The 25,774-nt window shown below is 41.3% G+C and overlaps 1 protein-coding gene across 1 annotated transcript in view; it reads left to right on the top strand.

Moving 5' to 3' along the window:
- TGFBR2 (transforming growth factor beta receptor 2) overlaps positions 1-25,774 on the top strand; it is a 65,675-nt gene that overhangs the window by 4,806 nt on the left and 35,095 nt on the right. The window contains exons 2-3 of the mRNA XM_054191427.1: positions 22,786-22,957; positions 24,620-24,810. Of these exons, the coding sequence (XP_054047402.1) occupies positions 22,786-22,957; positions 24,620-24,810 (363 nt within the window). The remainder of the gene's footprint in view (positions 1-22,785; positions 22,958-24,619; positions 24,811-25,774) is intronic.

Genomic DNA, 25,774 nt, shown 5'->3' with positions numbered 1-25,774 from the left:
ATTCTGGAAGGTTAAAATAGACCAAAATAAATCAGAAAGAATATGCCTTGTTTTCAACAGACTAGTTATAAGTCCTTTTGAATTTTAACGTCACTGGCAGGTGGAAGTGATAAGAGTTATATTAAGAAACAGCGGAGAAACTTCTTACTGCAGGGGATAGATTGCTTTTACAGCAAGGAGCAGGCATGCATGCCGGGGCAGGGCATTGTGGCAAATGCCGCTGAAAGCAACAAGTTGGTACCAAATATTTGCAAGAGTGGGTTCTCAGTGACCCAGATGAGTCTTCAACGGTTATTTTTCAGTGTGTATCCATTCTGGCGTAAAGACGGAGCAGCAGCACTGGCATTGGTTGAGTACAACCATTTATATCCTGCAGTCTGAAAGAACACAGATTTAGTTAGTGTGCAGATGTTTAGGATACGATAGGTAAAGAGAGGAAGCCACTTCAAACACCATTGTGTCCGTTAAATTCTAGGGATTTAAGCAGAATTTAAATTGGAGGATGTATTAAGGGTTCTGCCTTGCAGTTTGTGTGGATTCCTGAGTCAGGTACTAATGTCCGTTTGTTTGCATTGCTCTGAAGTTTAGCAACTGTTTCAGATTTTAAGAAATTAGCAGTGGCAGGAGAAATACTAGTTGCTGATTTGTCCGTGTTTGTGCATTGTTTTTTTTAGTGTGCCATTTCCTTGCTCTTCCTCTTGCTCTGAATGCCATTGTGGTTGTTACAGCTGGAACTACCTGTCCTTTTTTTCATATGGGTTTTAAAGCCTTTTTACCTCTGGGAAGATCATCTGGGGAAGGAGTAGTTTTCCTTTGCTCAAACAACTGGTATTTAGCAAGAACTTCCTGCTGGCATTCATCCCTGAGTTAATCTGGTTAGAATTAGAGCTGGTTGAGAGTTTTTGACACTGTTTTTCATGGGAAAATGCTGATTTGTCAAAACTGAAACAATTTGTGGAAATGTACCAGTTTCCATTAAACTTTCATCAGGAAACCTTCCCCCACACACACACCCTAGTCCATGGTGGCATTTCTGATATAGAAGGATATAGAGAAAAATTAATCAATAATTAGAATAATCACTGGTCGAGTATGGCAGAAAAGCAGGATCACGTGTCTGGTCTGACTCATAGAATGCACATTTGAATCTGGAGCTCCCCCTATCCACTCTCCCCAGGATATTGGAGGGCTGTCAACTCTCTCGTTGTGCGTGCATGCGCAAACACCCCCACACCCACCACTTCAAATGATTTTGATTTCACTCTGGTTGTGAATATGAAAAATGTATGAAATGTTACAGCACTTTGTGGGGCAGGAAAAGCATTTTCCTGACAGTGTTTTTTAGGTTGACCTGTAGCCATGTGTTCATTTTCTCCCTGTTGAGTGGGAAGGGCAATGCTCTGAATGACTGGTGTCTTCTGGTCTTCGTTTCATATCGTAATAACAAGCTGTATTCAAAAATTTCTGTCATGCAAAGGAACCACAATTTTTTATTACTAACAGTCCTGAGAGTCTGATTCCAGGATTCTAGTTCTCTACTCACACAGAGTAGTATTTTGCCAAAAATTCGACTGAAATGAATGGATTTCAGGAGCAGATAGAGGAGCCTGCTTCCTCATACCTAAAGCATCCTTCAGTTTACAGCCCAGCGGATACATCACTACAATGACACCTAGGGTTAACTTTGTGCCTTTGAAACAGTAATTTGGAACCAGAGGTATTAGAAAGCTGTCTTTTGTTTCCTATATACCTTCTGTTTGTACCCAAGGACTTCAGCCCACACCCTCAAAAGAGCTGTTGCCCTGTTCCGTAAGTAGACGTCTGAGGTTTTAAGGTAAGAAAAGAAAGACTTATAGAGTGCCAAAGGCGTAAACTCAGCTAGTGATTTGAAAGTTATGGCACATTCTTTCTGGCTTGTTTATAGTCACCAGTAATACAAGTTTTGAGAGATAGCCTCTGCCCTCTGTGCAGTTGATCGGCTCCTCCAGGACATTGCATTGGTATACCTGTGGGCTTCATTTAATTCAGCATTTAAACTCAGTTAAAAAAAAAAAAGGTCTATGCAGAAGACATTAGAAAATCCATCTTGTGTTCCCAAGGTCATGGTGACTCTGTCAGGGCTTAGAGACTTTCTTGTGTTAGAACAGCAAGTGTATTTGAACAGGACAAACTCAGACAGCAGCAGGAAGGTTTCACAGTCTTATTCCTCAGAGGAATATTTTCCAAGTAAAGACCCAAGTGTGGTTCTTACGTGCCTGGGGCACTTTAATGGGCCTCTTTAGAAACAAGCATTGTGCAAGTGGAACGCATGCAGGGCCAGATTGTCAGCTGGCATAAATCAGCTTTACTCTGTTAAAGGCAAGGAACCTGCCCTGATTTATACCAGCTGAGAATCTGGCCACGGAATAAATAATAGGCAACTGTATGTTATGAGGCTGTAATTCTCCCGAGGGGGCTTTTGTGATATCGGTCTTACAGGAGCCAGAGTGATCCAGTTCTTTTTCTTGGAGCAAAAGAGTAATTTGACTGCAGTATTTTGAAGTCCTCAGAATGTTAGGAAGGAGAGACTTCAGGCAGTTGAGGGAAAGAAGATGCTTCCAAACTTCTTGTAATGTATCGTAAAGGATCTTTCTGCAGGAATAATAATGGGAGGAGAGTTTGGGAGGATTGCAGATGAAATGATTTGTGATAGGTAGTCCTCAAAAAAGAGGAATGTGTAAAAGGGGTGATTTCTCATCGAGACCAGGCCTCTCCTTCAAACGCACTTGTTTACATTTCCCAAGCTGTATGAAAACTGAAGCTCCATCATCACTGATAAGCTGCTAGTCCTGGTGTAATTAAGAAGGAAGCAAAGTGGAGAATGGGAAATGAAGACCAAGGGCCAAACTGCACCTCAGAATGTGGATGTGGCTTTTAATTTTTTTTTCACCCAAAAGGGTCATAAGTGAGCTGGTACTCGTTTTATTGACTTAGAAAGAAAAGGGGCTTCAGTTAGATTTTCCAAGAGTTAATCTGTAGTTCTCCTGCGTCTAAATATTTCAGACGTGAGATGCAGGTGAGCCACCTCCCTCCAGTATTAATCCTGCTGTGGATTCTGCAGCCCAGAGTGAGAGTAAGAGCATCATGCGTATACGTCAGCTGTTGGCATGGCTAGGTGGTGCCTGGGGCTTTTGGATGATAATGTGGTAATTTTGTAGATTTCATCTCACTAACTAATATAAGCACATTTTTAATGTTGCTGTACAAGAGGGTGAACTTTGAAACAGACCACAGATGATTACTAATGGATTATCACTTCTGGTTATTTTCAGGGAAGGAAGCAGAAGCAGCTGTCCAGGATTCTTGTGTGTCTTGAGATGCTGATCTGGTCTGATCCTTGAGATCTAATTAGTAGCTCAGATCCTGTTGACAACTCACTATAAAAAGCTGCAGAATGACAGAGGTTTTGATAGCACAGATTAGGCAACAGTTTAAGAAAGGTCTTAGTGCTCAAAGGGAGCTGAAATTTCTTACCATTTTGACTGCTCCCAAGTTTTTAGTGTTACCTGGCTGTCCTGACCAACTTCCATATGCTTTAGGACCTCTATGGCAAATCTGAAGTCATAGTTACATGAGGACTTAGTATACCTTGTGTACTTAGTGCTCCAGGAGAGCAGCATCTGTGAATAACCTCTGTCCATTAAAGTGCATGCTTGGGGAAACATGGTAGATGTAACTACAATTTTTCCCTTTCCAGGTTTTTTCTCCAGCTGTCTAGTCTCTTAAAATATTCCTTAATTAGACAATTAGTATGCACTGTGCAATTTCAGGCCACTGCTAAAGAGAGGTCTGTAGCTACACGCTGGTTTATTTTACTTCAGCTCAGTGTAGAGCTACTAATGAACATGAAGTAGCACTTCTCTGTTATCCTGAGCAAGCCATTACATGGGCTGCTTCTATTATTTTTTTTTACCTTTTACCCTAAAATGGGCTGCATTGTAAAAATATGCACAACCAAGTATGTATCTTTTTCATTATGTTATCAATAGTGATAAGATGGAAAGACAATAAAATCACAAGGGGGAGTTCAGCATCTGACCAGCACTGAGTTGCTTCCAGAGTTCACATGAGAGTTGGTCGCTTCCTGCTCTCGGGATGCTCCCCCCTCAGCTCCGTAGCTATCTTAAGCTTTCCTGTAACATGACTGGGTAGTGACTCCAGGGTGTCCCATTCTTCTTGAGAAACTCATAGAAAGAGTGCAGGAACGAAGAGGTAAATCTTTGTGTGTTTGACTAATGGGAAGAATTAACGAGGTTTTGAACAGCACAAATTTGTCGATCGGCGATCAGGAGCCCATGAAGATTCTGAGAGAAGAGCTGTCATATGCAGGTGGTGGTTGATCCTTTATTTCCTTTGGATGGTTCTGCGTGCAAGCATGCAGCAATTACCCTTCTCATTTGTCTCCTGCAAACAAGGAGATCTATGATTCTGCAGTGGCTGTGCTGTGGCAGTTGGCCAGCTGCCCTGCTGTGTACCTTCTACCTCCCCACAGTTCCCATTACTGATTTTCACGGTTGCACTGCCTCCTTTTCCTACAGTGGTTAGAGCCTTTGCCCAGAAAGTGGGAGGCCCATGGTCACGTCACTCCTCAGCCTGAGAGTATCTAAACTCCATCAGTGGTGGGCTCCAAGAGGCAGGATCCTTGCTGGCTGAGACTGGGCAGGGCTTTAGAGGCAGCACTCTGAGGGGAAAGGGTTGACGTGTGTGCGGGTGGTCCCCCGAAGCATGTCAGAGGAGAAGAAAGCCTGTTGCCTGATGGACTCATTCATTATTGCAGCCCCTGCAGGGTGACTGATATTCTCTCCAGGGAGTTCGCAGCACAACAAAGAAAGACTTTACATACAGAATCTTTTTTTTTTTCCCTTTTAAACTGAAAACAACCATTTCTCATCCTCATGAAAAGATCAGAGAGGACCATGTAATAGTCATGACTTCGTAAGCCCCTTTATTGAAGCTTTCACAAAGTAACTAGGTCAGTGATACATGCTTCTGAGCTATTGAATTTCCCCTCTTCCCCTCAGTCTGTTCTTCCGTTTCCTCACCCAACTTTACCACAAGGGAATGCCTTAAGTCAAAAATCTGGGAAGCTGATCCTTTTACTGCATTTGTAGTATTCTCATATGGTATGTGCAGTGCCAGGCCATCAGGCTTGCAAAGCTGGCATAGCCCAAGTTTGCGTGTAAACAGCAATACCACATTGTCTGGTTGTAACTGAAGCCATAACTGCTCAGTTTTTGCCTCTGGACAATAGAAATAGGAAGACATTCCGTGGGAAGAGATTGGTGAACTATTCTGGAAAAGGGAATCCAAGAAAAAAGTGTTTCTTCACCTTTTTTTTTCCTTTCTCCATCAACTCCTTTCTTACACACTCCTTACTTCTCACATTTTATGCTTTTACCTTGAAGTTTCTGCCCGGCTAGGGGCTTTGCTGTTCCCACTCCCACTATGTACATGTCCCCTGCCTTTAATGTGTATAAAGGAAGATTAAAAATGTGATTCAAATTAAATCACTAAAATCCAGGAACATGGGGTTCAGAATGAGGACTTGGGCATATCCCATGTAGATTTTGAGTTGCTTAAAAATTAGGCACTTAACCCTAAAAGGAAGATTTCAGAGTATCTGTATTAGGGATGAAAGCTCCTCCTAACACATGTTGGAGGGGGTTAGAGGCTCATTCTTTTACAAGAGAGGAGGAGGCAAGACTTGTTTGTGACTTATAACTGAGAACAGCTTTTGCATCTCGACCCATGGTTAAAGCAGTGAGCTAGGAAGTGAGAAGCTTGGGCTCGGTTTCTCAGTCTCTGGAGACCCAAGGTCAGATGTCCAGCTTCCCACAATTTCATCCATTGTATTTTTGATGACACCATTAAACTTCAGTACAGTTATTTGTGCTAGAATTTCCACGGTTTCCACTAGTTCTGCTTAACATGTGGCAAAAAATTAATGCATTGATGTGTGAATTACAGTTTCTATAGACAATTACAGAACTTGTGGGAAATGAACAGAGATTTGTTTCAACACTAGTCTATTGTGATTGGGAAACTGAGGTTCAAAGAGAGCCATACCACTGTTATTTCTCAATAGAAATTCTGGATTAAAGCCCTCAGAGCATGTAGAAATTCTCATCAGCCTCAAATACCCTGCCAAGTTCAATAAGATACAGTTAACACTTTTTTCTCCCCTACTGTTCTCTGGTTAAGAGGCCATGTGCCAGGAGCTGCCAGGGAATGGTGAGGCACAAGGAAGCTTTGGTAGCTTGCTTCAGTTTGACCATTTAAGGCCGAACTCTTCCCTCAGTTGACTATGTGTATATTATTCACAGTTCAGCCAACTTGCACTTCCCCTAACTTGGCTTTTTTGTTCTGGTGACTTGTAGTGTGATTGTCAGGCACATACCTACTGGTGGTTTGAACTCAGAAACATATTGGCCTTCTCACGGGTGAAGGTGGGTAGAAAATGCTAGAAGCAAACCACTAATTATTTGAAGTATCTTACCCTTGAAAGTTAATGACAAGGCACGTTTACCACTATCTTAACCACATAGCTAGAAATAGAAAACACTGACACCTGCCTTTCCAAGCTGTTGCTTAGCATGAATAGTTAGACTACCCGTACAATCATCACTCTTTCCTTTAAAAAGTGGATTTTAAGTTTCCTTTTTTTTGCTTTTGAAACGGAGGTGTTGATAGCTTTGACCAGAGCAGTAGTTTCCACTCGATTGTCCTTAGGCCTGCGGTGGGTTAGGAAGCAGGTGGTAACGTTTGTTTAGGGAACCATACTGCCTTTTGAGCATTTTCAGATAAGAGTTTAATGTTAATGATTGCCCGCCTTTTGAAAATGACAGACTGTTGTGGTTTTGAACATACGAAGAACAAAAGAATGAAGAATAGTATCTACAGCTGCTGTTCCCTGGCATATCCCTGGGTAGAGATTTGGTTAGATATGCAGGCAGCTTGCCATGCCTTAATAAGATACCACACATCCCATAAACAGCAGTTGCTGGGAGCGTTTGCCTCAAGGCAAATGTAAGGTAGCACAACCTAGCTAAATCTGCTGTGCCAGAATGCTAAACTGTGGGTAGGGGAGCTCACGTGGAAGTTAGTTGATGGAGAATAAGGTGTTAAGCTGTGCTAATGTGATATTTTAGACTCGGTGGAGGATGAAATTATGAAAGGTGAACAAGCATCTATTCCAACAAATGAAAGCTGTAGGTGAACTAAATCACTCGAGAAACAAGGTGTGCATTTTTAACAAACAGGGTAATTTCATTATTAGAGCCCTGCCAAGGGATGTCGTGGACTTTCCGATGCAAATCTCTAAAACAAGACAGGGTTTTGCTTGTTAAACATATATCCGGAGAAGTTAGGGCTTTGCAAAACTAGCTGAGTGGAATGATTTCACTTGCAGAAGGCCAGACTGGGAACATTCATCCCATGTCTTCCTGACATAGGGGTCCTGTAACCTGTGATGCAGCAGGTTACCACCACCAAGCTGGTATCACTCATGTCCCTTTCAGAATTAGGATTAGCATCTCCAGAAGTAACAAACAGTTAAGCTACTCAGCTAACTAACGCTGTGCAAGGATATGTCAAATATGCATGAGTTATAAAAATTTAAAAAATTTTAAAAATTAAGAATTAAAAAAATGTCTCTGTTCCGACAGAGCACTTTCCTCTGGTATAACTTAAGCTATTACTGCATTTGGAAAGCTTGGAATTGTTGTGTTTTGTGAGAACGCTTTTTAAAACATACTGTGTTCTACATGAGTGCAGCGTTTGTGAAAAATGCCAAAGTGACAGCTTTAGAGAATGAGCTGCCCATGTCAGTGAACAGTTACACCAGAAACCATAACAGAGCATGCAACTGGCTCCTGATGTTTAAAGGGATGCCGAGAGGTTCAGCTACTATGTCCGCGTTATGCACAGCCTTCTCAATGACAGTTGTTGAAATACTACTTTCATGACATAATTATTAATCCACTTGGCATTTGATTAAAATGATCAAGGCATTTCATAGAAGCCCTTAGACATCCTGCAGACTGTTACTGATTTCTACAGTTGAATAAGTGCCCTCCAGATGAAGGATGATGATGTGCTATGACCAACACACAGAAACATTCAGTGACTCCAAACTGTTACACATCAGCTAGTATAATTTGACATAGCAGCACTCAGAAATCACAGATTAGCATCTGCTGGAGATCTTATCCTATTAAATTTAACTAATACATGTGACAGTAAACATCTCCTCTCCTGTGGTAGCAGGATGAGGAATGTTATGCTGTTGCCAGGAATGAGTTGCACCGCTTAGAAGTTTATGAAGGTGTCATCGTATTTTGCTTTTCATAGTTCTCAGTTGTTAGAAAAAAATTGTTGAAGTAATTGGATGAAATTTGAGATATTCAGATGAAAATTAAGAGGCAATGGAAGGTTTGCTTCTGAGGTGCTGCTTGATACGCATGATCTTGTGTTTCTGTCTTATCTCTTCCCAGCTTTCTCCCTGAAACAATTCTTTCAATAGAAGTAATTGTTTTGTAGACACTTAAATGAGTTTCTTCTTTGTAATGTTTCTTCTAAACAAGCTTGCAAGTCTATATTCTGTCTTGGAGTGCTAGTGAAAGATTATGGTCTTGAGAATGACGTAAGATATAGCCTGAGGACTGAAATAGTGGGTTTAGAGAGACAAGGACCGTACCTAGAGCAACTGTGAGGGGAAAACCCTAGAAATCCCACTCCGTGTGTACATTTCACATTTACAATTTTATTCTGCCTCAACATAAACAAAGTGTAAGAGCCTGCAGACTCTCACACATCTTCAGGCAGGTAGACTAAACATTTTAGACCGGCAAGTTCCTTCCCACTGAGCTGCGCCTAACGTAGGAATGTCCTCACCTTATGCTGTAATGCCAGCCCTGCTGGGGGCTGCCCGCTCCAAGCAGCAAGTAACGTATTGTTGTGTGGAGTGAGAGTTGTTGTATTCCTACGTGCAGATATTTTAATGTCCAGGGCTAATTTTTTTATGTGGGGACTTACCTGCTGGACCATGCACACATGCAGAAGAGACTGTCCTTAAAATACTCAGTTTTATAGTATGGTGAATGAATCCTTCCCCTGTGATTTAAGGCAAAGATAAGGACCTTTCAGTGAACTTTCAAGGGATGTATTAATGGGTGAAACACCTGTTTATTTCAGAATGGGCAGATTTCACCCGTGGCTTTTATTTTCCTTTAAGCCCAGTAAAATTTCAGCCTCAAATAGAAATGAAGGACCTGATTACTCTTTCCCTTATTTCAGCAGGATGGTATTGCCAGCTAGTGATTCATAGTCTCAAAGGTAACTGGAGGGAGACGTTTGCAAATGCATTAAAAGAAACAGCTAATACCTGGGGGATATGTTCGCAAATTTACCTTCAGCAGATGAAGGAGATGTTGCTTTGTTGGTAGAGATACTTCTTTACCAAGAAATCTGATAACTCTCTTTAACAGCATGCCACAGCAGTAGGATTTCTGCAGCAGAAATCAGCAAAAGAAAGTTTTCCTAAGGTTGAATATCATTAGAAGTGTATATTTTTATGCATGTGCCCTTTTCTCAGTACTCAGTTTATAATTCCCATTAACGGTTGTGGAAGTTAGATGCATCTATCAAGAGAACATATCCCCAGGGTATTAAATTCTGTTATTCTGCTTCTTTGCATGTAACTTGACAGAGACAAATATAACCATCCAAGCTACTGAATTTGAGAAAGATGTGTATTTTTCCCCAAATCCATTCAAAGTGATTCTGCTCCCGAGGGATTACATTTGAGTCCAACTTTCCTCTGATTTACTATTTTAGCTGAGCTGATGGATTATGAAAGAGAGTAATTTCTTTTTCATACTGTTTTCCTGAATCTGTCATTCAAAACGTGCTGTGTGGGGACAGAATGGTTCATAAACATTATTTTCCTGGAGGAAAATGGCTTCTCACAGTAAAAAGGAGCTCTGAACAGAGCTTCCGCATAAACATGTTTGCCCATCAGTGACTGACAGAGAAGCCTCTGTGCGTGTTAAGGATGTGGACTCGTTAAACGAGACTTCTTATTTGGAAGCAGTTTTTCAAATAGACTAGGAAGAATTGGTTATATTCAAGTCTAGAGAAAGAAATTGCATAGGATTCTGTTTTACCAGAATCTGTAGATTATGTTGTAAACTGGTACCATAGCAGGAGCATCCTTTGGTCAGGGGACGTGCCTTAACATAATTTCAAGATATCTCAAATATTCCTCAAGGTCAGAGGTCTTCAAAAAGCTAAGCAAAATGAGATCTTTTATGTTCCTTACATTACTAAGTTGTCTTTTTATATTTAGCTTAAACCAAAATCCCCAAGTCTTAAATTGTGACTACAAATTTTGCACCCTAAACATATCCTTGTTTTTGTTTCATTTCCTTATTTGTTTGTTTATGGCTGGGAGGGAGGGATAGTGGCAGTGAATGCACTTAAAAAAATCCCGCTAATACCCTCCTTTTATCTGGAAAAACAAATATTTATAAATCCCTCTGAATCATGTAACTGTGTAACGATTGCAAGTTTGAAAGCACAGTTGTCTGGTTAATCCATTTAAATGCTTATTTTGAATGGGCAGCTGTGAGCCTTTGTGTGCTCGCAGCTTCTCCCCATACTTACTGGTGTGTTATAAAATACCATGGAAATTCTGGTTTGGTTCAGCAGCAACCTGCATACACACATACGGTTTTCTATTGTACAAGATAGAGACTCTCCCTATGCAGAGCACATCCTTGCTTAAGGTGGACTTAAGAGCTGTGGCTGAAGCCAGTTTGCTCGGTCACTTCCAATCCTGGTTGTAAAGGTTGCTGAGATCATGCCTAAAGAATGTGCGGGTCCTGGTCAGAGGCACAAAGCACCCCCTAACTCATGACTTGAACGTGCTCCAGCAGTTGACGCAAAAGGTGCGCTTGTGAAGGGCCAGTACAGAGGGGCAATATGGAGTTGTACATGAAAAAAGATTGAGGAACTTTAGTTGGAATCCCTCCGCCTAGGTAAAAATAAAACGCTGAACGGCAGGACTGCAATTTATGAACTCCAAACCATGCCATTGTACCTAAAATATTTTTATGTCTTGCTATTTGTGCCCCTTGCGCTTCGTAATTATGAAGTATTTTCTACTTGTGAATGTTACACTTCAACCAGTATTTGGACGGATGCAGGCCATCCCAATTACTGTGTTACATTTTGAGATTGCTTTTGATTATTTTTATTTTTTTTTAATCCCAAATCCGTTATTTAGATTTGGCTTCCTTTGACTAAAGTTTTACGCCTTGGTCCACAGGATCTTCCTTCCAGTTTACAGAAATGGAAGTGTAGTCAGAATCAGGCCCTTTGAAATCAGAGATATGAATTAAAGTTCAGCAAAAGTTTCAGAGCAAAAGGTGAAACCCAGGCAATACTTTCGTCTGGGTTTACGGAGCATTCTCCCAGACTAGCAGTAGTTTCAGGTAAATGTTCATCAGACTTTTCCCCGAAAACAAAGCAGAATTGGGGTGACTGTCTGAGTTTTATTTTTGTGTTCACATTACAGATCTGCAGCAAAATCATATTTCACTTCTGACAGAGGATATCTGTGCTTCACAGTACTATCTGTCCCTTTTATATAGTCCTTTCCCTTGAAAAAATTATGTTCTAAAAACAAGAGTGTTCTGACTCTTTCAGCATACTGTGAAGAGGATACATTTGCTAGGTCTGTGTACTGCTGAGGATACAGTCACAGAGAGTCACCTCTTTTCTCAGAAGACACTTGTCTTCTCAGATGTCTCCCATAAATGATGTTAAATGACTTGAGACACCAAAAGTACTACTTCTACGCTTCAAAGTCAGAATAACCTTCCATCTACTTTCATAGTGGATTTAAACAGCTCTGGGACCCATCCTGAGGTGCCTCTGCAAATATTTCTGGGGAGGAACATCAATCCTTGGAGTGTTCCCCACAGCGTCATAACCCATGGGGATGAGTCCTAGGCAAGTCCCACCTGCCCTTACAGTGACGATGCCTGGCAGAAAAGAAAAACTGCAGAGCCCTTGTTTCCTCTTCAGGAAGGGCGGTGACGTCTCCCATCTCAGGGCAAGCGGCATTTGAAAAGAGTGTGCTCAGGTTGGAGCCAGCAGCAGACAGCAGGTCCCCTGTGTCCCCGGCGCGGTAGGCAGCCTGCCCTTGCCCCACAGGTAACTGCAGCCGTAGATCCACAGAGGCTTTTCTCTGCCCTCAGCAGGGCTGCTGCTCTTGAAATACGCAGTGTTGCATTGCCCTAACTGTGGGTTCCCGCTCCTCACACCACATTCTTTATTGTGTTTGTGTAGTCAGATAGTTGTCTAGACTGGAGTACTGTTCTGGGTCAAACTGGCCTTTTCGGAAGGGGAGGGAGGAGTGGTAAGGTGCGGTCTGATTCCTCTGGGAGGGAGGAGAAAGTGCAATGAGGGATGTGAACAAATAACCAGAGCAGGGGGGGCAGGACTGCTGTTTTTTGCAAACTGAAACTGTTTGTGCAGATATTTTCTGTACGGCCTCACTAGAGAGAAAAGGAAAAGGGAAGATCTTTTGTGTTCACAATGCTTAAGAAAAAAATTAGTATTTTTTCTTAAAACAGTCTGAGGGCTTCTCCATGAGGCAGACGATTGTTGTTCTCAAAATATGTGTTTCCTTGCATCAAAAAGGAAGAACATTAAAAATAAGGTGTCAGAAAAGGTGTGTGTGCGCGAAGGAGTCTCTGCAGTGGCATCCCCAAAGGAAGGGTCTGCCGAGGGCCCTTGAAAGCTAGCTGTATGTGACAGGAGCCTTTCAAAAGGGAAAATGAGTATGGCCTTATGACTTCCAAAACCTGTCAGGAAAGTGTGACAGTAGTTTTAAAAGGGTATTACTAAAGCAAATTAAATGAAAAATAAAAGCATGAAATGGCAAACACAGGGGTGACACTTTTTCTGATTCACCAAGCAACCTAGCTGTATCAAAGGGAACCTGGGGGAGTCAGACGTAACTTTGAATTTCCTGTTTTGTGTGATTTCTCACAGTCTTAATGTCTGTGCTTCGTTTTCACTACTTAAAAAAGCAAGCAAAAAATCTCCCCCCAAACTAACATATGTCATGACCTTTCCTGGAGGTTCTCTGAGACCCGAGAGGGTTTGCAAGTGCCTGCAAGTCTCCTGAGTGAACGAACTGTATTAGTAAACATCTGCTCCTCTGTATTAACTCTTCATAAGGCACAGTGGCTGCTTTTGGGTATTATTTACACAGTTTCCTCTACATTTTAGTTATCTTAGTCTGCTCTTTTAAATACACTAGAATCCGGTGGACATACATTTAGCAACAGTTTAACTGTAGCAAGACTTAACTTTAGCAAGAGTTAACTGTAGTTTCAGGGGAAAGATTTGGCTTTTTGCCACCTGAGTTGGTGCATGCTGCCAGCATAGAGATCAGTCTGTAAATTGTTACCATTTTGCATTTGGAAAAGATGATTTTCTGCCGTCTATCTAGCCTTCCTTACTCCCGTTGAAAATGCTGCAGGTAGACAGTCAAGTAGCATGAAAGCTTTTTCCTCATATAGAATTCACACCTCTTGAGCTTACAGTTGATTTAAAAGTAATTGAGTAAACCACAACAACTTTGTGTGCAGTAATTCTTAATTCTGACACAGGCTAGACTTGTTCCTAATATAACCTATACTGAAGTAAATCAGCTTTAAAAGGATTTGAAGATCCACAGGCAAAACTGTAAAACATCTACACCTTTAATTTAATCAGTTAAACTCATGCGGTTGGTGTGTGTATGCCGGGCCAGCACTTAGTTACTTGAAGCCGTTCAGAAAGTTAAGCATGACGAGGCTGTATACTAAATATGAGTAAAGCCCTGTAGGAGTGTCATTTGTGAGTGTTTGGCCAAGCAAGTATGTTACTACTTTTGATTTCTGTGCGGCTTTGGTTGTGCAGTGGTCTGTGGGAGCTGAGGGCAGCGCTCCATCTGCACAGCGTGCCTCTGGTGTCGCAGTGATGCCCCAGCAAGAGAGTTGTCCGTGTAAGGGAGAAGTCGGACCTGTACCCACGTGCCCACCTGCTCTGCCCATCACAGGTACCACAACTGCAATTCCCCACAGGAAGGACGGCAGAGGTTAGCAATGCAATGTAGCAGGAAGCTCGTAACGCTTTTGAAGTTACCCTCTTTGCCCCTATCGTAGATCCTAATGTGTTCTGCTGCCCAGAAGTTTAGGAGAAGATGCAGTCACTTGCCCTGTGACACAGACTTCAAAACTTCTCTGCCTTCTTCCCACATGTAGCCTGTCCAGTGAGGATGCTCCTAAAAAAGCAGACAAGATTTGTCTTTGCGTTAAGCACGTATCATAAGCCAATATGATATCTTGTCCTAAGTGACAGGACAGTCACTAGACTTAGTGGCTTAGGACTCCTAGAAAGTAATAAAGAGATGCCGTTGGGTATGCACCTTAAGAATATGATTCGTTTTTTGATCATCTCATGTATTTTTTCAGTTTGTGTGTGGCACTGAGCACATTCAGTAGCCTTGCAGATAAACTGAAGAACCAGGATGTGTCTCTATGGAATACTTCAAGGCTAATAAAAATAAATTGACCATGACATTATTAGAAAATGTCCTAAAGTACTGTTCCGCCCATACTGGGGGACTCCTGAATTTCCCTGTTGGAAACTGGGAGTTTAATAAATAGACGATTGAAAATCGGATTGAATGACTCTTGAAGGGGGACATTCCTCATTTCTCTTGTAGTAAGCAAGATAAAAGGAAGAAACACAAACTAAGCTTTTGGAGGGAATGTGTGCCTCTTTCAGGACAGATGATTCACCTTCCCCAACGCCATTATGAAGAATGAAGAGCCCGGTCACATTTTGAAGTAGGTTGGTGGTGGCGGTGTGACTATTGAGGGGGCAGGAGTGGAGAGAGACGTGTTTCTATAAACAGGCTTTCTTAACTAGCTGAAGGGAGAGGTACGATGGGTTCAGAAACTCCATTCTACCTGCTTAGAAGATTCAGTTGTGTGGTTTTGTTCTGGTGAGACTCTGTAGCTGAGAGTGGAGGCACACTTGTGTTTTTCTGAGTCAGAATTGCTCCTAATTATGTATGTTTTAAATGTTTTGCCACAGACTCTTCTGTCATGAAAAAAATCTTTGCATCTTTCTATATCACAGAAATAACCGTGTAATGCCTGAATGGCTGCTGTCTATTTTCAGAGCATATAAGTTGGAAAAATACTATTTGTACAAAGCTGAAATGTTTATACTCTTTCAGCTCTGTTTCAAGTGAAGTAATGGCAGCTTTCACTGGGCAGGCAAGAATACAAAAGGATGTGAAGTTGCAGGATACGCTTCTTAATGGAGAGGTCAAAATTAGCTGCGTAAATGTCAGTTCTGAACCATGAATCATGCTTATTCCAACAAAGCAGGAAAGCTTTTTTCCCTAATCTTGTGAACCAGATGAGAATTGCTGTACTCGATACTCACTGTATATCTGTAGTCAAAGAAGGAGTTAACCACCAAAGACAGCTTCCAGTAAATTCCAAACTTAATGCATTATGCAGAAAAAAAACTAGACCCTGTAGTCATAGCTGAATAAATTGATCTTCCTGTTATATCACATACGGTTCTCCAGTGCTGTGTGCTGTTTACTGGCTGTGTTAGGGAGGCTGTGGGTTAAAGTCAGAAGATGAAATGTCCCTTTGAGTGCCCTATGGGAAGCCATCATTTAGATTTTTTTTCAGCCTTTTTGCCTGGAGACAGTATTCTTTTGTTCCGCCTACCATGGAGTGCTAAACAGTGGCCAGAAAATGTGGAAGAGAGCAGCAAGTTAAAAATCCGCAGGTAAAAATCCATCTCATTATCTGAAGCAACACAATAATGTTATTTTTATTCCCTGTTTTCAGAATGTGTTCATGCTTCTATTGTAAGTGCTGAGCTGGAGTCTCCTCACACTTGCACAAATGTCAGTCAGGAGTCACGGCAGGGAGCTCCCTTCTCAGGTGTGTTTGAGGCAGTTCACTGCCATGCCCTGTACCAGCGAGAAGAGCCCAGCCCATGATTAAAACTGCCAATGCTAGCTCATTTTGGAAGTAGTGGATAAAAATAGCGCTATTTTAATGCTTTAAGTACAAGAATGATTTTTATCGTCAAGATCTCCAGCTTAGCATGCTGTTCCCTCCCTTATTTTCTCTGGTTGTGTCCCTCCCCCCAGCTCCTGCCAGATTTAATTCTGTTTCTGTGTCAGCGCCTGCAGCAATCCCTAAAGCAAAGTTTTGCCAGTTCCACTTGCTGTTAAAAGCCAGGCATTTCCACTGCAGAGACAAGTTAAACAAAGTTTTCTAACTCCTGCTCCTTTTCCTTTTGTCTTCTCCTTCAGCACATACCTTCCCCCACTCCTTGCCTGCAAGTAAGCAGGTTTTCCTATAAATGTCTTATAAAATATATATTATATATATGATATATAATATGTATAATATATCTTAAATATATGTGTTATATAATCTATTATATTTTTATATATTTTATATATAGTAAATATATAAAATAGTGGTTTCCCACATTTCAGTGCAGTTCATCAGCGGCTTTCCCACTGTGAACCAGTTTTGCTTTGGCCTTCCTTCAGCTAGAGGTGGCCAAACTGCTTGTGGCTAGGTCTAGTTTGTCAGAACAGCTTATCTAGTCAGGTATCTTCTTTCCTAGCAGACTTCTTAGCCCTGGTTGAAGAGCAGGGCACAGTCCACACAAACTGTTTGAAGCCCTGTGGGCCCCACCAGACTGTTCTTTCCCCCCATCTCATAGTGGCTGCTTTGTGATAGGATGGGTTGCAGGGCTCTAAGTGTGTCTCATTGCATTAACAGTTGTGTCGTTGCTATCTGATAAGCGTGACTTGCATTTTTTTCATATGACAGACAAGAGCCATTGCGTGATAGGGAGAAGCCAGGACGTGCATCTCCTCCAAGTACTTCAAGAAGAAGTGTCTTCATAAAAAGGAAGTTATTTTGGTCTTTATCCTTTGCAGATCCTAGAAGAGGTTTGATCAGGCACCAAAGCAATATAAAGGCCCCAACCGATTTGCAAACAAAAGTGCAATTGGTACACTTAAAGGCACGTCTTTAAGTCCTGACTAAGGCAGCTGTTGTGCTAGGCCAGAACGCTGAAGATCAAAAGGAAACCGAAGAGGTGAAATACCTTCCGGGGCGGGGGAAAGGGAGTAAGCTGCTAGAGGCAGACCAGGGTGACATCAGTGATCTGTGACTATATATGATATAGATCAAGGCAGAGAGATTCTGCAAAAGAATCTGTAGGAATGTGGTTTTCTGGAGTCCTGCCACAGGGATAGTTAAATATCTGGTGAGCTAAACACTTATGGAACCTGTTTTCCTCTGACATATTTTAGTTGTATGTAAAAGATAGCTCATATTTGGCTTTACAGAGGCTGTGGCCCTGGTAATTCTACTGGGGTAAATCATAGCTGAGATGAAGGACTGTAGCCCAACGCAGGGTCCAAGACACCGTGAACTACATGAGTTCATACTCACATAGTGAATATGGGAGTATATATCAGAGTGACGCTCCATTTCGACTCATGATCACATTAAGTTCAGAATTGGCAGTCGTAACTGAAAAATTGAAAATACATATTTCATAGAGTTAACTCTGAAGGTGTTGTCATGGGAGTTACTAGGTGATCTGCAGTGTTACAGATCCTGTGATTTTATGATGAGTTGTATGATAGCTGACATTTTTCTCGAAGATCAAGCTCCTGGATTCCAGTGATTTATTTTTATCTTTTCATTTTGTAAGTTAGACTGTAATAATTCCACCCCTCCATGGCCAAAGTTTCAAAACATGACTCAGATGCACTCTAAGAGTCCAGGCAGCAATGGCAAATAAAGGAGAGCAGTTGGTTTTTGGTTGGGTTTTGGTTGTGTGGTTTTTTTGCTTCCTTTATTTCCATGGTCTCTTTGGCTAGTCTTGTGATTTTCTAACCTATGATTTTTGAATCTTTGGGGTTGCTTATGGTTCTGTCTTTTCTTCCTTGTATTACAGCACTGAACATAATCAGTACAATTAAGAATAACCATCAGGATATATCCAGGTCTTAAAAGCAAAGCTTGGATCATGCATTTTCCTAGACTCCTTCCCTCCTGCAATTAATTAATCAATATTTATAAGGCAAAGAATGTAGTTTTACATCATCACCTCTCCACTTTCATGATGCTGGCAGTGTCCCCATCACTATTAAAGTTCTGCTGGGGTTATAGATCGTGTACTGGGGGTGGTAGGCAAAATAGAAAAAATGCTGTGTTTAGTACTGTTCCTGGCAAAGCCTGATGTCTTTCTGTTGGGTGAGAAGGTAATGCAACTTGGATGTTCTTCATAGCAGCTACTACTATAATGAGATATGATGTTGTGGTGCTGTGCCCTTTGGGAGAACAAGGACAAGCTTCTTCAAGGCTTTCCAGTAAAGGCATCCTCATCCTTGCAGATTTCCGTGATGTAGTGGAGTGAAGTCTTAAATCCAAGTCTCTCCCATCAGGTGGAATTATTTCACCGCAGTTGAGTAGTTGAGTTCCCATCCCAACATCTCCCTCAGCAATGTTTGGGTTTTTTTAAAGGGATGGGATCTGTCTGCTCAGCAATCCTGTTTTGTATGTATACGTGGGCCAGAGGCACTGGATGAGAGAAAAGAAATGCAGTAACAGTATTTCACAAGATAGGAGTAAGAGAAACTGGCTGCTGTTTCTGAGATGCATCCTAAGACATAAATGAAGTTTTACAGTGTAGATATTCCCAAAAAGACAGCATATTGGTTTGGGCTTTATTTAGATGATGTTGGCTTTTGAGAGTTCTGTAAGGATACTGAAATATAAGAGGAATGTAAACTATAGCCTGTGGCCTCAATGAAAGTTACACATCTACGAAAAACAGACACAAAGCAAACAAATTCAAGACAGACAGTAGACTTTAGGCGAGGTGTAATGTTTGTAAGGTCCTGAGAAATCATAAAAAAGACATGAACCATAGAGTAAAAGCGTTGTCCTGCAAGCCTGGCTCTGCCAGAATCCATGAAGTTGATGTTTCTTATGTGGCTGCTCTGGTGTCTCTTCATAATATGCAGCCCACGTGTTGGCTTGCATGTTCCATGCATTTGAACCACGGTGACTGATCTATGCTGAACGGGTTGGTTGAAAGCTTCATAGCCAAGAAACCGCAGTCTTTTATTTGGAGCCCCCTCCATGGATAAGAAAACAAGAAAAGCTAGAATTAGGCTTCCTGTAGAAGTCAAAATAAGAAAACTAACATTAGAACGTAGATGGCAAAACTCAAATTTTAAGAAACAAGCACACATTTTAGGATGGCTTCCTTCAGATGTGCAAATCTGTGTTTTCTCTGTTGACTTTCCCATTATATCCACTTTTTTTTTTTTTTCCCCATGCAAAATGAAAGGTTGCTTCTATCCACACTGTTCGAGTGACTTTGGTTTTCTGAACAGGAGAAAACCTTGAGGTGTTGTCTCATGGGGCATGAAGTGCAGCAGGATAGTGAAACATTTTTAGAGATGGACATTCAAGTGACTACAAGAAAAGGAGCAATCTTGCTGGTCGTGAACCACTCACTCCTTGTGGGCCCCTCAGGGAATGAGTGAATACACTTCCCTGGGGAAGAACCCTACCAACTTGTCATTTTCCAGGCAGGATTTTGTTGATGAGAGATAGGTCTGAGTTCATGTGTCTTGGAAGGAGACCAATCTTTCCTGGATTTCTAAGCCCTCAGAGTCTAGTAGTATGCTGTGATCAGAAGAGAGTGATGTTGAGGTTCGTATCCGACTCCAGATTTCATCTCAGACCCCTTGCAGAGGTTGACTTCAGCATCAGTCTGATATGGGAAAGTCAAACTTGGCTTTAGTTTGGAACTAGGTGGGTTATCACAGTGCTCACCTGGACTAACAATCAACACACCAACACCTGCTAGAGCAATGTGACAGTATTAGGGAAAGTAAACTGCAGTTTCACTTTAAATCATAGGTGCTGAAACACGGAAGAAAGTTTGTCCACCTGGGCTGTTTATCCAATACCTTGAACTGCCAGAGGCATGAACGGAGAGGCACTGCACTATCAGCCTCAATTAAAAGAATTTTGGGGAGAAAAATCAAACGTAGTCAGTTCTGGAAGTCCTAAAACCCCATTAGCTTTTGCCATTAATTTAACCTGTTCAGAAATTAGACGGCCCTAACTACCCGGACTTTAGCTAGTAATTGAATTAAAGCCTGTCACTCTAAATTAGAAACTTAAGGTTTATGACCTTGCAGTGGATTGCTGCTTTCCAGATAGCTTCCCCCCCCCCCCTTTTTTTTTTTTTAAATCGAGTTTCTTGGTTTGGAGATCCCTCCTTGGAAGAGATCCAAACATATTTTCATACGTTTGTTCCAGTGGGTGAGTCTTGGCAGAACCTGGTATGGCTGGGGGCGGCACAGGAACAAGCCCTGCCTCTCAACAAACATAATGTGCTTGAACCAGTTTACCTAAGGACCCACCTTCATGTGGCTTTTGGCTCCAGTGCTGCAGGCACTAGAGAGGACGGAGTCGTGTCTGTGCCAGAGGCATCCATCCTGACACAGCTGCCCAGGGAAACACGGAGCTATGTGAGCTCAGAGCTGAAAGCAGAGTAGATGCAGCTAAAGTCTTTGCTGTTTGAACAGCAGATGTCTTTCCCCTGTGCTCAGTTGTGAGCCGCTTGGCACCCTGCCACAGGCTTCCTGTGTGAACTTGGGTGAGTCATTTCATCTCTCCCTTGATATTTGTCTGTATTGTTCATCCAGGCTTTTAGGACCATAGATTGTTTCTTACTGGGTAAGGGGACAGTCCCTCATTATCAGGTTCTTTTGAAACCTAGATAAATGAATACAGCTATTAGTTTCTCTTCAACATGTGGTAAATAAGAGGTACCATCCAGAAGAGGGGCAATTTGCCATAACGATGATTTTATTAACACATATTTTATAGAACACTAGATTCAAGACCTTTTGAGTTCCTACCACATCTACTTCAATGAGGCTTTGTTCTTCTGCGTGGCTTCTGGGAGTTGTTGCAACACAAATAATTAAGAACAAGAAATGTTTACCTGGGGTTTAAAATTCAGCCAGCCCCTAACACACTGCCAGCATTCTCCACCTGAGTGAGTGCTGTCAGTGAGCTCATCATAACCCTTCCTTCTGTGCAGGACCTTCTTCTATACCATTAAAATCATTGGGAGTTTTGCCACTACTTACAATGGCAGTAAGATCAGAGACCTTAGATCAGTACTAGAGCATGCTAGTGATGAGAAGGATGTGTGATTTGGATGAAAACGGAAGACTTTTCTCTCAGTCCCTCACAACAGCTCAGAAATCCATTGAAAATGTTAGCAAGAGGCCTTTTTATTTCCTTCTGGAAAAAGCATGTATATTTAATTCCTGCAATAAAATATTCTAATAGTAGTAAATAGTGAAGTTCTAGAAGGAAAAAATTGATTTCTCAGCTAATGGAGGAAAGACGAGGAAATTACAAATCCCAGGTTGCTTATTATTGGTTGACTAGCAACATTTGGCCACAGAGAGCAATATGAACATAGTTTTAACATGCAGGTGGCTACAAGAGAAGGACTGTGCTATATGAAGCCCAATATCTCCTTAAAGTGGTTCAACCTACTTTTCCAAATATATTACGAAGTGAGTCAGACTGAAACTGTTGTAGATAGTCTGTTCCACTTCAGATAGTTGCATATTCGTTTTAGCTTTAGAAAAAAGTTTGTGTTGGCCTTTTCTGTTCCTTGTATTCACACTGGCTTGTCAAAATAGTTTTTGAACTAAAAATATGTTTCTTGAAATTCATACACCGGGACAAAAAATATCTCTTTCCTTACTGCTACCGCACTGAAGCAGATAGTGAATACTAAGACTCAACCAGTAAGCAAGTAGTTCTTCAATGTCTGGGTGCAGAAATGTAGCTGTTGGGTCAAAGTTGACTTCTACCAGACAGAATGTCATTGCAAGTTAGAGTTCAAGTCCCCTTGAGTTGCCCAGAAGACTCCAGTAGCAGATTACATGAGCTGCACAGATGTCCTATTGCGTTTCCAGTTTGAGTTTCACCTGTGACATCTGGCAACCCATCTACCTTAAGTTGAAAGCCAGTTCTAGCTCCATGTTTTCCTATGTGAACAGCAATCAGATTAAGGACAACACCTAGGTTATGCCTCAGGTTAGTAAAGACAAGCTTGCAAAATTCGTCAGGATCCATGTCATAATGATGTCACCCACTTAACGTGCATTCCCACCATGGTATCCACAGTTCTTTTGGCACACGGACCATGGTGCAATATGGAGGACAGATATGCTGCCTGTGCATAATGCAAATGGGTAACTGCAGAGTAGTTATTTCAGTGCAAACTGGACTCAGAATAAGCTTGATTCTGCAAATTACAAAGCAACTTTTGCTCCCTCTGAAGTCAATAGAAGTTGATTTCACTTTTCAAATTCACTTTGATTAACCTGGTCTTGACACTGTGGCACTTGTCCTGTTGTAAAGAAAATTGGTAGCTGTGAAAGATCAAAGATTTTCTAATTTAAGGTGGGAGGGAATGTTTGTTGCTGCTGAAAACCTTATCTTCATAATGAGCAATAACACAATCTGATAATATACCATTATTGAGTTTCCTTCTCTTTTTTTTTCCCTTAAGCTGAAATTATGTCACCTGTAGACAGAAATAAGGAAAATGGATTGCAAATGCCAAACCTATGCAAATTTTGTGACATCAAAGTAACAACCTGCTCAAACCAACATCCGTGCAAGAGCAACTGCAACATCACGGCTATCTGCGAGAATAGTAGCGAAGTCTGTGTAGCTATATGGTAAGTTATTTCTTCATACAGGTGGAGAGGGGAGCACACCCTCATTCATCATTACTTTCCTCGGATGCTCTGATATTCAGAATGTCCCTGCTACCTCACCAGGCTTTGCTCTCTCGCTTCCAACTCATATCTGTGCTCAGCATACTGAGAGTTGCTTAAGGTTAACAACAATTCTGATATGAAATGTTCTGGGGATTTATCTTTTTTTTCTAAAGCAGTTCTGTTCCAGCTTATGCTGTTATTGGAAAAGAGGCATGTTTTTGCTCAAACTATTAAGCTGCACCCACCCACAGCACTCAGAGTAGAAGCAGATTTGAGACTCAGAGGATTGTGGTGGAATTTGCTGAAGAAAGACAATTGTCTCTCAGGTTTCATAGTGAACTAGATTATGTAGAGCAACCACAGGAGGCTTATTTACCATGTATAGGTAGAAATACTTCCTCTAAATGGTAAAAAAATCTTCTGTATTTGTAGTGACTATGATGTAGGCATGTTGCTTTTTATATAGCATATGTCTGGGTTCAAAGAAATCAAGAGTATACGAAAATGAGTTGTAACAGTTTTTAGGATTTGTTGCCTCCAAACTTGCATCCCAGTCTAAAAACTGGGATTTTGCCCTTCCATAAATGGTAAGCCAATCCTACCAAAGAAAACCAGAAACACTCTTAATGAGTTCGTAAGTGGACAAAAGGAACAGAAGTGAATATTTGCAATATTGCTGCTGATTTAGGAACATAATTAGAACCACTTCCAGAAAGGCATAATTAATTCATTTATTGAGGGATTAGTTGTGTCCATTGATTTGAAGAGATGTTCAGCATAATTGGAAGTAGGCACTTGAAATGCAGCATTAGTCCAGTGTGCTGTTCCATGTTTGTCCTGTGCTCCTTTAGTAAGTCATCAGTCAGTGTCTATAATTGCCATACAAAGTGGCTGTAGTACAATTTAAGATACATTCTGGACTTTTCATGCCAATTTATCCAAAGGGCAAATGAGTTGAGAACTGTATTGAAAGTGCTCTTTGCCTCCAAGTCTTGTGTCGAGGAAATGAAATCTGTGGACCAGGACAACACACAGGAATATGGTCTAGACTATCAGCAGTAAATATTTCCCTGACAGTGAGGCAACTCTATCTTGCACCGGTTCTATGGTTGGTATTGATTTGGTTTTGTTTTCAAATTATAAGGATAACTCCTTCAGTGCAGAAAATGTGCTGATTGTAGGCTTCAAAAGTAAAATGAAAAAGCCAACTCACTAGAAATTCCTCAGATTTTGAGGAAACAATTCAGTTTTTATCATAATTTCCCACAGATTTTTACTGTCTGCACAGTGACCACAAAAACCAAAACTATGTTCTGAAGTTCACAGCAGTTCATTGAGCATTAGTTGAATAATTCTGGGTGAGATTTTCAAAGGCACTCATTGGAGCTTAGTGGTAATATGATACAGGAGTAACTGTGCCATTGTACAAATGCTCCAGTGTGAGGAGCCCAGACACAGCCAAATTTATCCCATTCAGGAAAGCTGGAGAAAAACATATGATACTCTTTAAATTCTATTTGAGTTCTCCAAAGAGGCAAATTTTGGGCAGGCGCAGTTCTGTCTGCTCTCTTTTGTAAAATATTCTTTCTCTGATTTCAGTGTTCTCCTTTTCATTTTTAGGAGACAGAATGATGAAAATGTGACATTAGAAACAATATGCCATGATCCTCAGACAACACTGTATGGTCACATGTTGGATGACTCCAGCTCAGAACGGTGTTTGATGAGGGAAAAAAAGGATGATGGGGGATTGATGTTCATGTGTTCCTGCACAGGTGAAGAATGCAATGATATGCTCATTTTCTCACCAGGTAGGTTTAATAATTTACCCTGCATTCCTAGGCTAAACCTTGCAAGTAGTATTAACTGTGTCATACCAATGGACTTTGGAATCGCATTTTGTGGAGGAAAACTTCTAGTGGCGGGAGGTATTTTGGTCTCTTACGAGCCTTGCAAAAATCTCAACCTTTTCTGTGTTCAGAGGTTATTTCTCCCTGCCAGGCTGTCCTCCTTTTGAAGTAAGTGTGAGACTCAGCTCAAGACATTGAACTTAAAAGCTGATGAAGAGAAAGATGAAAGCAAGCTGTTTAGAGTTGTTCTGTTGACACACCAAAATGCAACATATGCTAATTACATTATAAAGCATAAACAAGAGGCAAATGCCATATTCAAAGTCTTGCCTCTTCTAAAAGGCTGTATTGCTATCGTGTGACATCTCTATACAGATATTACTGAGTAACTTGATAGGATGTGAATTTAAAGTCAACTTCTCTGTTGTAACTGACCCTCTGCACTTGTTCAGTAGTGCGTGTGAAGTAGCTAACAAGGTTCCTTCACTGGTGGGATATGCTACCTCATGCTTACTATGGCACAAGAACATGTATGTGAGTTCAGTTAAACCAGTGAAATCTGAGCATAGACCAAATCACAAGTGCATAACCTGACCTCATTCTACTTCATGAATACCTATATAGACCACTGCAAATACAGTAAAAGTAGTGCAGGTGTCTGCAGTGCTGGTGGACCTCATGCTGTGCGCATGGCTGTGCATGTGTGTGCACACACACCTCACTTTGTTTTCTCCTACCTGCTGGACCCCATAATGGTTCTTGTACTGAGACTAAGTCATGTCTCTTGCAGGCAAGTGTGATACCACCTGTGGAGAACTTTGTGTGCACACACTTCTAAATGAGTATGGCACACATCCTCATCACCTGTAAGTTCCTCAGAAAAGGATATAATCAAATCCCTGTTATCTGAGATAACGAAGGGTTG

Source organism: Rissa tridactyla, chromosome 2, assembly GCF_028500815.1.
Source record: "Rissa tridactyla isolate bRisTri1 chromosome 2, bRisTri1.patW.cur.20221130, whole genome shotgun sequence".
NCBI classification, from domain to species: Eukaryota; Metazoa; Chordata; class Aves; order Charadriiformes; family Laridae; genus Rissa; species Rissa tridactyla.
Note: the sequence above shows the minus strand (reverse complement) of the source record. Positions and strands in the feature narration are given on the sequence as shown.